The sequence below is a fragment of the Lutra lutra genome, chromosome 5 (assembly GCF_902655055.1).
Source record: "Lutra lutra chromosome 5, mLutLut1.2, whole genome shotgun sequence".
Classification (NCBI taxonomy): domain Eukaryota; kingdom Metazoa; phylum Chordata; class Mammalia; order Carnivora; family Mustelidae; genus Lutra; species Lutra lutra.
Genome location: NC_062282.1, coordinates 43,281,499 through 43,295,326, shown reverse-complemented (window position 1 = coordinate 43,295,326; position 13,828 = coordinate 43,281,499). Strand labels below are relative to the sequence as shown.

General features: G+C 51.7%; 1 protein-coding gene across 3 annotated transcripts in view; it reads left to right on the top strand.

Annotated features, from left to right (window-relative positions):
* The window catches only part of TNIP1 (TNFAIP3 interacting protein 1), a 41,394-nt gene that overhangs the window by 23,911 nt on the left and 3,655 nt on the right, over positions 1-13,828 (top strand). For all 3 annotated transcript variants that reach the window (XM_047729515.1, XM_047729513.1, XM_047729514.1), the window contains 8 exons: positions 973-1,093; positions 5,112-5,201; positions 6,909-6,974; positions 7,134-7,265; positions 9,406-9,534; positions 11,423-11,554; positions 12,992-13,117; positions 13,576-13,641. In XM_047729515.1, coding sequence (XP_047585471.1) covers positions 973-1,093; positions 5,112-5,201; positions 6,909-6,974; positions 7,134-7,265; positions 9,406-9,534; positions 11,423-11,554; positions 12,992-13,117; positions 13,576-13,641 — 862 coding nt within the window. The remainder of the gene's footprint in view (positions 1-972; positions 1,094-5,111; positions 5,202-6,908; positions 6,975-7,133; positions 7,266-9,405; positions 9,535-11,422; positions 11,555-12,991; positions 13,118-13,575; positions 13,642-13,828) is intronic.

The window sequence follows — 13,828 nt, the reverse complement described above, 5'->3', positions numbered from 1 at the left end:
CCCGCATTGTGCAAAGGGGAGACTGGGGCCCAGGGAGTGCAACAGGTAACTACTGAGTCCCTGTGCCATTTTGAGTGAGTCCCTGGCCAAACACTTGGGAGGTTTTAGAGCCATAATGACTTCATCCATGGATCCGAGACCCCAGGTGGAGGAAAGACTCAGGGCTAGAAAGCAAGAGTGCAGGTCCCTGCTGTGTGACCTGTGGAAAGCCACTTTGCTTCTCTGTTTTTCTCTTATTACATGGAAGCTTAGCTGGCAAATACAACGTAAATATTTTCCCAATTTTAGTCATACCTGAACCCGCATCAACACTTTCTATTATGTTCTATGTCACCTACCTTCTCGATTTAAGAATTGGCTTTGATTTGAATCATGTTTTTCCTGAAAATTATGATTAAAAAAACTTGCCATTAACAGAATAAATAAAACTCGGAGTTAATAGAAAACTGCATTCCCTATGAGTAGAAGACAAGCCCAACAAGAAATACAGCAACCATGGAAGGGTGTTACTAAGTTCTGGCAAAGTGCCATGGCCCTCGGGAGGCTCTGAGCCTGAAGCCTGCCCTTTCCTGCGAATAAGGCAGAACAGCACGTCCTGGAGGAGAGCTCCAGACCTGTTGGCCTCAGCTGAGAATGTTACCTGCTCTACACAAGAGGTTTGAAGCTGACTGGAAAGAGTGTAACTTGCTCCCTAGAGTGTGATCAGAGTCGTTTAATGAAGGTTTTGAGTGACATCCTGGAGATGTCATGTGTGCAGAGCCCCGACCATTGGGAAACCCTGCTGCTGATGACCAGAGACTTCCAGAGAAGCCCAGATTGCCAGCAAAGGGGCCTAGGGATTCCTTCTTTGGTTTGGGGTCCCACCTTCTCCTCCAGGACTCAGCTACTCTTCGGAAGAGTAGTAGGTCCGAGAACCCTGGCCTCCTTAACACAGGGCCAGCAATGTGACCTCTGTGTTTGCCTCTGACCCAGGGAAGAAAACCTGGAGCTCAAGAAGTTGTTGATGAGCTGCGGCAAAGAGGACGCCTGTGGGCAGCCAGGCTCACCAAAGACAGAAGGCGTAGGCAAGAAGGGGGTGGCCGGACACCAGCAGGTATGTGCCCAGAAACTCCTTCCACAGCATCCTCCATCGTCAGGGCCTGACCTCTGCGGCCACCTCCCGTGGTGGTGAGCTCCCCACCTCCTGCCGCAGCCAGCGTCCCTGGGTCGAGGTTTTTGTTAGATGGCATCTCCTCAGCTCAGCTTGACAGTCCGTACTTCTGGAGCTTCCACTCCTCAGCCCTCATTCAGCATCCCATCCCCTGGCATATACACTCGGGCTGCTGGCCGTGACTCTGGCTCGGTGGCCCCCACAGGCCATCTCCTCTCCAGGCCGAGTAGCTCCACTTCCTTCAGCCACTGCTTACGGAGAGTGGTGTCGAGTCCTTCGCTCAGTCTGGGCACATTCCCTAAACGTGGTCCCATTTGTGAAGGTCTCTGATGGGTGGGTCTCAAAAGTCAGTTTAACGTCTCAGATATTCCTGGTAGAATGGGGTGTTGGGTTGAGAAAGCTCCTCAGGGGACCCAGGTGAGCTCCTGGGATTGCGTCCTGGGACGTCCTCTGACCTGGAGAGAAGTGGGGGTTAGCTGATGTTGCCATGGCCTGGCCCCCCCCTCCCATGGCCGCTCCCAGCTGTGGCTCACATCCAGTTCCCAGGCAGAAGCTGGCTCTCCTCCCTTGCCTGCTCTGTGTCTTTTCCCCTTCCCACAGAGCTGAGTCTCAGCTTTTTCCTGACACGTTTTCCCCTTTTAATGGGGCTTAATGGCTGCACAGCAGGACTCAATATCTTTAACAAACCCCACACCTGTGTAATAGCAGTAATTATCTTAATAACTTAATACCTTGTTACTATGTGGCAATGTGGAACTCAAATCTGTCATCCTATTTGGATCTCCACTCCACACGTATGCTAGGCAGGGCGGGGATGATGACTCCATCACAGCCTTGGCAGGAGGTGTGGAAAGGTCACATGACTTCCTGTCACCAAGCTCCCTGCATCACCTGCTAGCAGGCTGACCAGCGGAGCAGCAGAGACGCACGCTGATAAATGGCAAACTCCAGCCTGTGACGCCCCTCCCCTCCTCCATTCACCCCTCAGGGCAGAGCCCTCCTGGGCTGTCCTTTTGTGGAAGTGACCCATGGATCCGCCCCCCCCCCCCCCCCCGCCCCGAGCCATGATGGTGTAGGATTCTGTAGGCAGTCCTCTTCACTTTCCCCAGCCCTTCGGTGTCAACTCATGTCACTCGACTCCCTGGAGGTCCAGCTCTTAGCATCCTGCTGGGGAGGAAGGTCCCATGGGGGGGCGTGTGTTAGAGGCAGTGGCCACCGGAGCCCCATGTGGCTTGAGTGCTCACTCACCTCTTGCCAGCACAGCCACCTTGGATGAGATGAGTTACACAAACCAGCTGTGTGGCTCCAGCTTCTTCTTTTGTAAAATGGAAGCGATAACACTGGCCTCAGAGGATGGTAGGAGGATTCAGTGGCGTGATACCTGTGAATTAGGTTTAGTGCCGGGAGCACATGGTAACCTGTGACCTTAGCTATTGCTTCTCATGGCAGCTTTGGTGCCGACAGCCAGGCAGGCTGACCCTTCTCTTCTTTGTGGAGGTTAAGGGTGTACCCCCGGGAGCCCCCATCCTCTCTTCCTCCTTGCCCTGTAAGGAGGCAGCAGGCTTCTAGGGGCAGGCCCATGTCTTGCCTTCCTTAAAGGCCAGGGTCTCTGGAGGGCTCCCGCAGCCCACTCTTCCTAGCTCGTTCTGTGGTGTGCTGACAGGCCTCAGCCTACAGGGGGCACTGGAACCTCACGAATGCTGCCCTCATGGCCCGGGCCTGCCCATTCCCACCCAAGCCCTGGGGGAAATGCAGGGAGTTGGGGGGCCAGGGGATAGAGAGAATGTGGGCAGTGACCCCAGGACAAATGCTGACAAGCCCACAGGATATCAGAGGTTGGGGCCTTCGGAGCCCACCTTGTTTGGTCTCCTCGGTGGAGAGCCAGCACTCCACCGCCAGCCTCCTAAGCTGATTCTGCTCTTTCACCTCAACGTCTCCTAGTCCAAAAAAATTTTTTCAAACTTTATTTTGAGATAACTTTAGATTTACAGAAGAGTTGCAAAAGTAGTCCAGAGACTTCCCGAACTCCCTTGACAAGTTACATAACTGCGGTTCAATGATCGGAACTAGAAAATAAACCGCTATTAACTAAAACTATAGACTTTGTTCAGATTTCGCTGGTTTCTCACTGCATCCTCCTCCAGCACTTTCTGTCCGGGCATCACCAGTTCGGGACTCCACATTCCCTTAGATTGTTCCGGTCTGTGACCTGTCCCAGCCGCGTCTTCTCTTTCACGAACTTGATGCTTGGGAGTTCTACCGGCTGGTGATTTTGTAGCATGTCCTTCAGTGTGGGTCTAACTGGTGTTCCCTCATGATCAGATGAAGGGTGTGCCCTTGAACTTGGATGGGAGCACAGTAGGAGTGACGCCATGCACTTCTGGTGCATCCCGGCAAGGGTACATGACGTCACTGTGTCTTATCACCGTCCACACTGATTGCTGGCTAAGGAGGTATGTGTCAGTTTCTCTGTAATAAAGGAACCAATTTTCCCCTTGTGGTTAATAAATACTTAGTTCTGAGGAGAAACTTTAAGTCTGCGCAAATGTCCTGTTTCTCCTTACACTTCTTATTTTAGTATCCATGATGGATCTTACCTGCAGAGATCATGACCGTAGTAGATTTTGAATTTCCCTCGCTCCTTTTTCTGTTTAGTCATTGGAATTCTTCTGTAAGGGAGAGTTAGCCCTTCTCCCCCACTTATTTATTCAGCTAGTCTTTTCTACCAGTTATGGACTCAAGGATATTTATTTTATTCTTTGGGTCATCATCTACTACGACCATGATCTATATTTTTGTTCAAATTGTTCTAGCTTAGGCCAGAGGAAGCTCTTCAAGTTGTCTCCTGTGCCCATGAGACATGCCTTGCTTCTTCATATTATTATTGAGCACTTTCTTACTTTTCTTTTAAAGATTAGTTTATTTTAGAGATGTGGGGGAAGGGGCAGAGGGAGAGAACCTCAACAAGCTTCATACCCAGTTCAGAGCCCAGCGTGAAGCTTGATCTCATCACCCCAAGATCATGACCTGAGCCAAAGCCAAGCGTCAGACGTCTAACTGACAGAGCCACTCAGGTGCCCCAGCGCTTTCTTACTTCCTGGCACAAATTGTTCCCAACTCTGCTTCTGTTTTACCTGCCCCTGGAATCAACAATCCTTTTCTAAGGAGCCCTGCCTCTTTTTGTTGGAGAATAGCATTTAGGGGGCGCCTGGGTGGCTCAGTGGGTTAAAGCCTCTGCCTTTGGCTCAGGTCATGATCTCAGGGTCCTGGGATCGAGCCCCGCATCGGGCTCTCTGCTCAGCTGGGAGCCTGCTTCCTCCTCTCTCTCTGCCTGCCTCTCTGCCTCCTTGTGATCTCTCTCTCTGTCAAGTAAATAAATAAAATCTTTAAAAAAAAAAAGAGAGAGAGAGAGAATAGCATTTAGAAACAAAGATCTGGACACGGGTGTGCTCACTACTCCTGGAGTGTCACTGGGTTAGGCTCTCTCAAAGGACAGAGCTAGGAAGCACATGTACATATACTCATCACACATACACATCTTTATGCCATATCTTTCTAAACAGATTAATTATATATTTAATTATAAATTTTCTAAAAATTTACAAAATAAACATTTTATAAATTATTTTTTTAAAAAGCCATAACTCTTACCTTCTAGTGAAGGATTTTTGGTTGATGTTGGGTGGGGGATGGTGGCAGTGCCTTATAGAGTCTGAGCAGGGGAAGAAGTGGCCATGGGAAGGGGAGCAGAGAGCAGGAGGGCAGGTGGGCAAGGGAGGAGGAATAACGATCTGGATAGACTTTCCAGAGCAGGTTTAGTCATGGCTGGGATGTAGAGTGGTGTCCTGGCTGGTGGGCAGATTAGAGAAGTGGGAGAGTGAGGCCTGGATCCCTGGGTAAAGGCCCTCAGGAGCCTTGTTCTTTGCGGCTTTGCTGAGGGTCCTTCTGTGGTTCTCTCCAGGCTTGTGCAGCAGCAGGGAAGAGCCCAGAGGTGGGGGCCTTGGGTACAGCTGAGAAGAAGGTAAAGATGTTGGAGCAACAGCGCACTGAGGTAGGTGGCGGGGGTGGAGGGGTGGAATTCAGGGAAGACCCTCCTTCCCTCCTGGGCCTGGCAGGACAAAGGCCCTCCCTGGCCCCCTGTCTCCTCCTAGGTCACCATGGTGGTCACCATGGTGACCACAGAACCATCTGTCCATGGGAGAGAGACCTGCCACCTCATTCTGGGCTCTTGTTTCTTAATCAGTTCCCCTGCCTACAAGGGTCGCTCAGAAGACGTGGCATTTGGGGCCTGGCCTAAAATTGTTGGCAGGGGGATAGTTTAGGAAGGCTCCTCTGGCACACCCTGGATGGTGGAAGATAGGCGGGTGGCAGCATCAGGGGCGGGGAGCCCGGAGCTCCTTTGTCACCATGCTGCTGGGTCAGGGAGGGACTGTTACAGAAGAGGAGGATCGGCTGCCTTCTCACGGCACTGCTTCTCACCAGCTGGAAGTTTCTAGAATTGAGGCTATGCCCATGTACCCCCACCATCTCCCACCCCAGGCCAGTGTTTCCAGACTGGAGGCGGAAGCCCAGTCCTGTCTGTAGGCTTCGCCGTTCACCCCCCACCCCCACAGCTCAGCTTTTCCTCTGGATTCCTGGGCCTTGCTGCCCTCCCTGGGCCTCCAGCCCGGGCGCAGGTCAGGCTTCCATCAGTCTTCTGCTTACATGTGTATCAGTTTTAGTTTTCTTTTGGTTTTGCTGTAAGGTCTTCGTTCTGATGACAAAAGTAATATAATGCTCATTAGAGAAATATTGAGAATCTCTCCACCTAGAGATGCCCACAAGTTGGCAACAGTCCCGAGTTTTATTATGTCCTTAAACTAATGCATAATCTGATTTTTTAAAATAAGCAGAAAAAATTATATCCTTCATATTGCATGATTGCAGTTTATAGGTTTTTCTTTTCTCCTCCAAAATCAACTATATCCTTGAGGGTCACTGTTTATGTATCAGACATATACTATATTTCTTCACTTTTGAATACTCTTCATCGTATGTTAATGTGTCTGGAATGGGGATAGCTTTTCCTTTTGTTTTATGTATTTAACGGTGTAGGATTGTTTTTCTTCCCTGAGGAAGTGGTGTGTCACGGAGGGCAAATAATTCGGGTTGTCCTAGAAATGTACCAGTGTATTAGGGGCCTGATTTTCTTACTAACTGCACAGCTTCTCATTTTCGGTTTCTAGTATAATTTTCTTAACCCACATCCTACGCGTCAGTAGTCCTCTAGATTTCGCCGTCATGCAGACGTTGCTGAGACGGCCAGCCTGGTACTGGGTACTTATGTACACTGGTGCGAGGGCTCCTTCAGGTTTCCTTTTCAGACACCAGCAATGAGTTAAGGAAAACAAAAATGGGAAGCTTTCATACACAACCCCAGGTTGCACGTGTGTTGTGTAACCATACTCCAAAATTACATAATTTTACATAAATTACACAAATTTATGTAAATTACATAAAGTTTATTCCAGAATTACATAATTTTACTGCTCCTTTAGTGTTAGTCTTACTTCCCTGGTGAAGATAAAATATAGCACTTGATAAAGGTTCCTCCTTGGGGAACGTGGAGTCTTCAAGAAGGGGAGGGTTCAAGGCAGAGCATCCGTGACCACCATTCTCCCACACACACCGCACGCACTGTGACAGCCAGTCCGTGTGGAGTTGTCCCTCTTTGTGCCTTCACTGCCTGTCTCCTGCTAACCCCAGTCTCTCCCCACAGCTGCTCGAAGTGAACAAGCAGTGGGACCAGCATTTCCGGTCTATGAAGCAGCAGTACGAGCAGAAGGTAGTGTGGGGTGATGGGGACTCACGGCTGAGCCCCAGGTGCCTGGCTGTGCTCTCGGGACCTCCCCGGTCTCCACCTTCTGCTTCCTTCTCAGGAGCCTTGAACCTTGCAGGTTCACCTCTTCCCTCACGCACTCCCCGTCTCTGCCTTTGAACCTAGATCACTGAGCTGCGCCAGAAGCTGGCGGACCTCCAGAAGCAGGTGACTGACCTGGAGGCCGAGCGAGAACAGAAGCAGCGTGACTTTGACCGAAAGCTCCTCCTGGCCAAGTCTAAGATCGAAATGGAGGAGGCAAGTTGACTGCTGGCCCTGCAGGTTCAGCCTGTGAGACCTCTCTCCCCCATCTCAGTAGCTGAGAGCTCAGCATAATAGACAGTGGGGGGGTGGGGAGGCATGGCCAGAGTCGGGAGGCCTGGGGGTCCCAGCTCTGGCTCTAGCGCTAAGGGCTGTGTGGCCACAGGCAAAAGCACTTTCTTTCCCTGTACCTCAGTTTCCCATCTGAAAATTGAGAAGATTGGAATAGCTATTGCTTCCCCTATTTTCATGTTTGCATGCAGGAGAGCTTTTTGTTTAATTAAATGATTTGTTTAATTAAGATGTTACAGACTGGGGAACCGTACAGGGAAGCACAGAGAATAAAAGAGACACATGCAGGCTGCTCGGGTGCTTGCTGGGAGTGGGCGGCGGCTGAGTGTTTAGAGTAGTGACGGCTGTTTGGAGTGAGGTGGGAGGGGGGCCCTAAAATATCAGACAGAGCTCCCTTTCTTCACTGTCTAGCCGCTGTTCAGCAGAGCGTGCACTTGGCGCCGTGCTGGGCACCGAGACTCAGCGGGGAACAGATCAGCGGGTGGGGAAGAAATGGGAAACAAGTCATACAGAAGCAAATAGGAACAAGTGTGTTCAAGTATCACAGGAGAAGTTCCAGGGAGTGAGGGGAGGGCATAAAGGGGAGCCGGGTCTGGTCTGAGCGGGGCCAGGAGCAGGTCCTCTGAAGAAATTGTGTCTGAGCCATCAGTGTGTGACTGATAACAGCCAAGGCTTTCCAGGACCCTGGGACAGCTTAAAGAGGAAAGGCCACTGGGAGCCCCAGATTCTTGGAAGATTGTATTTAAGTCGTTGTGTCTTTCCCTTCATGGGAACTGGGCACAGGCTGTTTTTACCTAGCTTAAAAACGGCCATTTTCAACACGGATTGCATTTCACAGTTCCCTCTTTCAACGTGTGACCCCAGGGGCTTTATCTGAGGGTTTGGCCTGCCTAAGTGACCACCCCTTGCCTTGAATGTGTGTGTTAGGGAGGACACTGTCTGTCTTTTCCCCAAGGGCAGTCACATCTGTGACTGTCTACCAGACCCCTAGTTCTTCGGCCCCTTCCCCTAGCTTACATCGGTGGGTGAGACAAGTCCATGGGATGGGACAGTCCTCCCTGTTAGCTGGGAGGAGGTGGCCCTGTGTTAAGGACACATGGTGACAAGAGGCCCTGCTAATCCTGGAGCCTCTCAGTGGGAGTCCAGACCCCTCCCACAAGTTCTGCCCAAGGCTTCCCTCCCTGATCGCTGGCTGACCTCCCTTATTTGAAACACTTCCTTTGACTTGCAAGGGGAGAGGGAGCACCAACCAGGATTAGGAGACCTGGCTTCTAGCCCCAGCTCACTGTGTGGCCTTAGGTAAGTCACCTCCCCTCTCTGGACAGTCATTTCCCATCACATCAAAGGATTAGGACTTGATGCTCCCCAAAGGCCAATCCAGTTGTGGCCTTCTGCAGTGAAGTAGTCCTGCCTGTCCCATAGTGGGTGTGGGAGCGGGGCTTCCACCTGGAAGCCCTCCCTGGTTTCTTCTCAGCTGTGGTGCCCTTTCTTTTCACCTCACAGTAGTTTGTTTCTCTGTGGAGGAACACTCTACCTTTTATGCTGCATTTATTTCTCTCCCGTGTGTCTTCTCTCCTAGGCTTAGAGACTGTAAGAGCTAAGAGATCCTTTAGATAGTCTCAGTGGTTTTATCATTTCTGTGCATCACAGAAAGCGTCAGTGTGAATCTGGAAGAAACTATGGCTCTTCTCCCTAGAAAATTACACAGGCAAAATTTTGCATCCCATTTTGGGGCTCACAGGCCTCCTGACACCCATCCATGGCTCGTGTGAAGAGCCCCCAACCGGTGGCAGATAGGGGAGCATAGACCAGAGGGTACTGTGACAGTGGCCAAGGTCTCAGCTCATTGGCAAGAGCTGCCTTGAACTGAGCTGCCTTTTCCTTGAGGACAGGATGTTCAGGCATTAGGGCTTTGATGCCCTGCATGGTGTCTTCACGCAAGCACTGGGGACTGCTGAGGGAGAGGCAGAGAGGAGGCCTGGCTGACCCAGGTGGGGGGCAGGTGGGGCAAGGAGTTCAGGCCTCCCGGAGGGGCACCTGCTGATCAGCCCTGTGTTCCCCGCAGACCGACAAGGAGCAGCTGACAGCAGAGGCCAAGGAGCTGCGCCAGAAGGTGAAGCACCTGCAGGATCAGCTGAGCCCGCTCACGCGGCAGCGGGAATACCAGGAAAAGGAGATCCAGAGGCTCAACAAGGTGGGCGCCGTGTATCTCCTTTGGTGGCCTGTTTGCTGCTCCGTCTTCCCTTCCAGCAGGGGGAGGTGCCCCTGTTCACTGGCCTGTGTGCCCCCAGCACTCAGCACAGTGCCTGGCATCAAGCCCATGCTCTGGAAACGCCTGCTGAAGGGAGGGGTGAGCAGAGGCCCCAGGGTTCCTGCCTTGAGAATCAGGACCCAGGGAGACGGGGCATCTGGGTGGAGGCTGGATTTGAAAGCTGAGGCCTGCTGCTTTGAACCTGGGCAAGTGGGTAGGGGTGAGGCTGGCTCTGGGGCTGGTTTTAGTCCCAGCTTAGCCACTACAGACTCTCCCGAGCCTCTGTTTTGCCATCTGAACCCTGGATGGACACCTTCCAGCCCTGCCCACCTTCCAGCATGGAGGTTAAAGGAGCAAGCTGAAGGAGGAAGCTTTGAAAGGAAACGTTCTCCGAAAGCCTGGAGTTGTCTGTGGTTCATCTTTGCCTCCTTTCTTGTCTGTCTGCCTTCCCCTCTGCCTCCTGGCCTTGCCCACAGCAGGGTCTGGCCTGAGTTTGGCATATTTACTGGGCCCCAACCCTGCTAGGGGAGCCCTTTCTGTTTGGTTTTGGGATTTGATAAGCATTGATTTTGCCAAGTGTGGGGAACTGTGGGACCTGTTCTCAGGGAAGAGAATGACCTGTCCCAAGCTGAGGGCCTTGGGGACCTAAATCAGAGTGTGGTATTGCGCATGGTGCTGGACCCTAGAGGTCCCTCAGGCTGGGTCACTGCCCTCTGGGTTTCCCTGGCATAGCAGGAGACAGACACGTGTGGGTGACCAAGGCAAGGGACCTGCTTTGCTTGTGACCTCCGGCAAGTCTCTCCCTGTGCCTGGACCTCAGTCTTCTGATCTGAAAAATGGGCAGACGGAACAGGAGGATAGAGTGGCTCCATAACTTGCCCTTGCAGCGGCTGGGGCTCACTCTCAGCTCAGCACTTGCCATGGGTTTCTGGGAGAGTCAAGGAGACTAAGCAGGGCCCAAGTCCACACTGGGGGAGGTTTTCTTCATCTCCCCCACTGCCTAGGGAGGCACTGTGGGACCTGCTGACACATGGCGAGCAGAAGCCCTGCTGCGCTGGGGGCTAAAGTCCATGTGGCGATGAGCATGGCAGGTCCTGAGCGGGGTTCCAGAGTCCTCAAGTAACACGCTAACTGTGCTGAAGGGGAACCCCATTAACAGAGATCTTTCAAGAAGCTCTGAGCACACTGCTTCCGTAAAAGGAAAGGATTTTGTGAGCGTGGTGGAAGAAGGGTGCTTTTCTGTTTTCAGAATGTTATTTGGTGATGTTTCAGCCCATTTTCAGGCTTAGAAAGACAAAATATTAAATAAGTCAAAATTAAATTCTACTGTAATCTAACTACAGAAGAGCTGGGGACAGAGAGCTCAGCTTGGGAGCCGTGGGTTTGGAAAGCTAAAGAATCTGAGGGCAAGGCAAGTTGAGGACATGGAACCTTTCCCGAAGGGCTTAATATTCTCTCTAGGTCTGGGTGCTGGGAAGTGAGCTGCCCCTGCTCAGGGAAGGGGACATTCTCCCTTCTGTGTGAGGACCCCCCACTTAGCCTGCTTCTAAGCTGTGTGACTTTGGACACATCACGGTTTTCTGAACCTCAGTTTTCACATCTGTCAAATGGGGGTGATGGTCGTAGTCTTTTCTTCGTAGGACTTTGGAGAGGATCCAATGAAATGATGTGTGTCATGTAAATAAATAGGGTAGCCCTTAGTAGATAGTACTGGTGGTGGCGGTTATTATTGTCACTCATGTCAGGAAGGTCCCTGGAGGTGATCTCTCCAATGGGGCCAGACTTCCAGGGCTTCTGCTGATGGACCTGTCTCCTTTCTTCCCAATCCCAGGCGCTGGAGGAAGCGCTGAGCATCCAGGCCTCCCCCTCCTCTCCACCAGCAGCATTTGGGGGCCCAGAAGGAGCTGGCGGCCTCCTACGGAGACAGGAGCTGGTCACGCAGAACGAATTGCTGAAACAACAGGTGAGTCCAAGAAGAGGAGGTCAGGTAGGAGGTGCTGAGTCCGGAGCTAGAGCATTCCTGAGGACCCGCAATGGGCTTGGAATCCCGTAGAAGCTCTAATTAGTAGTCCACATTCTGGCTGCTGGCCAGGACCCCTGTCTGGTTATAGGTTTATCCTTTCCAGCACTGTGTCCCTAACTAAGTCATTCCTCTGCCACCTTTTTGAGTTAACTGTCTCTGTACCTCGGCTGTGCTATTATTTACTTAGTATTTTAAAAATAAATTTTAGGGGCGCCTGGGTGGCTCAGTTAAGCATCTTCCTTCAGCTCAGATCATGATCCCAGGGTCCTGGGATCGAGCCCCACATCAGGCTCTCTGCTCAGGGGGGTGTCTGCTTCTCCCTCTCCCTCTGCCTTTCCCCTGCTTGTGCATCCGCATGCTCTCTCTCTCTGTCTCTAACTGTCAAATAAATAAATAAAAATCTTTTAAAAAATAACAAATTTAAAATACATCGCTTTCAAGGAATGTATTTAAAAAGGGACTTTATGTCACTGCTATAAATGAAAAACACTTTATTTCTTGCTAAGCAAGAAATACAGTAAAAGAAAAATAGTTTTTTAAAGATTTTATTTATTTATTTGACAGAGAGACGTCACAAGTAGGCAGAGAGGCAGACAAAGAAGGGGAAGCAGGCTCCCTGCTGAGCAGAGAGCCCTATGCGGGGCTCTGTCCCAGGACCCTGAGACCATGAGCTGAAGGCAGAGACTTAACCCACTGAGCCACCCAGACACCCCAAAAAACAGTGTTATTAAACTCTAACTGGATACGCTTGCCTGATGAAGACTCTGAACTTGAGTCCTCTTTGAGGGAAGGGAAGGGAAATTCCTAAGTACTGGAAAGATACTAAAGACATGCTAGTATAAATGGAGACTTGCTCCTTGAGGGGCACCTGAGGACTGAAAGGAAATTAGCAAGGCTAGGGCTGTCCCGTGTGTTTCTATCTGATGCTCTGCTTTGGAGCCCCCTAAACCACGTCTAACCTGGCCAGCATCTCACTGGCCTCCGTGGGAGGTGAAAGTGTGGGCTCAGGGAGCCCATGAGGCACCCATGAAGCCTTGGGACAGTTCTGTAGGTCCCCTGGGAGCCAGGAGATGACCCTCGGTCTTGCCCCCACGCCCGTGGCCTCACCTCTCATGGAGGCCTTAGCAGATGAAGAGATGGGACTGATGGGGGGCTTGTGACCCCCCCTTTTTTTAAGCCACGGATACCTTGTTTAAATAAAGCTCTATGTTGAAGCCCAGATTATGAAATAGAGGGAACCAGAAACTTTTCTGTTTGCAGGTGGGAGCCAGAGTCCTCACAATGGCTGTGAGGATGGGGTGACAGCAGCAGGAGGCCAGAGCAGTCTGAGCCCCTCCTCCCTCACCCTCCTTTTCCCTCCCCTCCGTTCCCCTCCAGGTGAAGATCTTTGAGGAGGACTTCCAGAGGGAGCGCAGCGATCGAGAACGCATGAATGAGGAGAAGGAAGAGCTGAAGAAGCAGGTGGAGAGACTACAGGCACAGGTCACCCTGTCCAATGCCCAGGTGAGAGCAGCTGACCAGGGAAGGGGCACCCGGCTCCCCTCACGAGGTGGGGGTGCGGCTTGGTGGGGCCCTGGTGAGACTGGAGGTCAGGATGCACGTGGTCCTTCCAGCTCTGCCTACCTCTGCAAGTCCCACCTGCATGATTGAGTTCCCCACTCTCTCTTAGAAGTGAACTGAAGGATGTTAATAGGGACCTAGGGCAATAGGAGGCTTGTGTGAACCCTCCTGACCTCTGTTCAGACCACGCACAGTGAGCAGGCCTCCCCTGCAGCCACCAGCCGGAGCTGTACTCTGCTCCATGGGGGCTTTCCTTCCCCGGGGCTGGGCCACGAGGGCCGCCAGGAGTGCTGGCCCCCTGCCGAAGTCCATCAGCCCACAGGGCTGCTTATGGCCTGAGTGCAGGCCTGGCCAGGAAGCACCTGGGCCAACAGTCTTCTCTCCCTCCTTTCTCCTTTCAGCTAAAAGCATTCAAAGATGAGGAGAAGACAAAAGAAGCCCTCAAACAGCAGAAGAGGAAAGCAAAGGTGAGGAGGTTTGAGGGAGGAAGCAGCACTTACCTTATCTTACCTTATTCAGGGAGCTATAGTCTGAGGGGGGAGGCAATATCTTCTCAGGTATCCCAACTAATTAATGAGGTAGTGCAGGGCAAGCACTTCGAACAATACTTGGTACAGAGTAGGCGCTCAGAACACATTAGCTTCATTGGTGGAT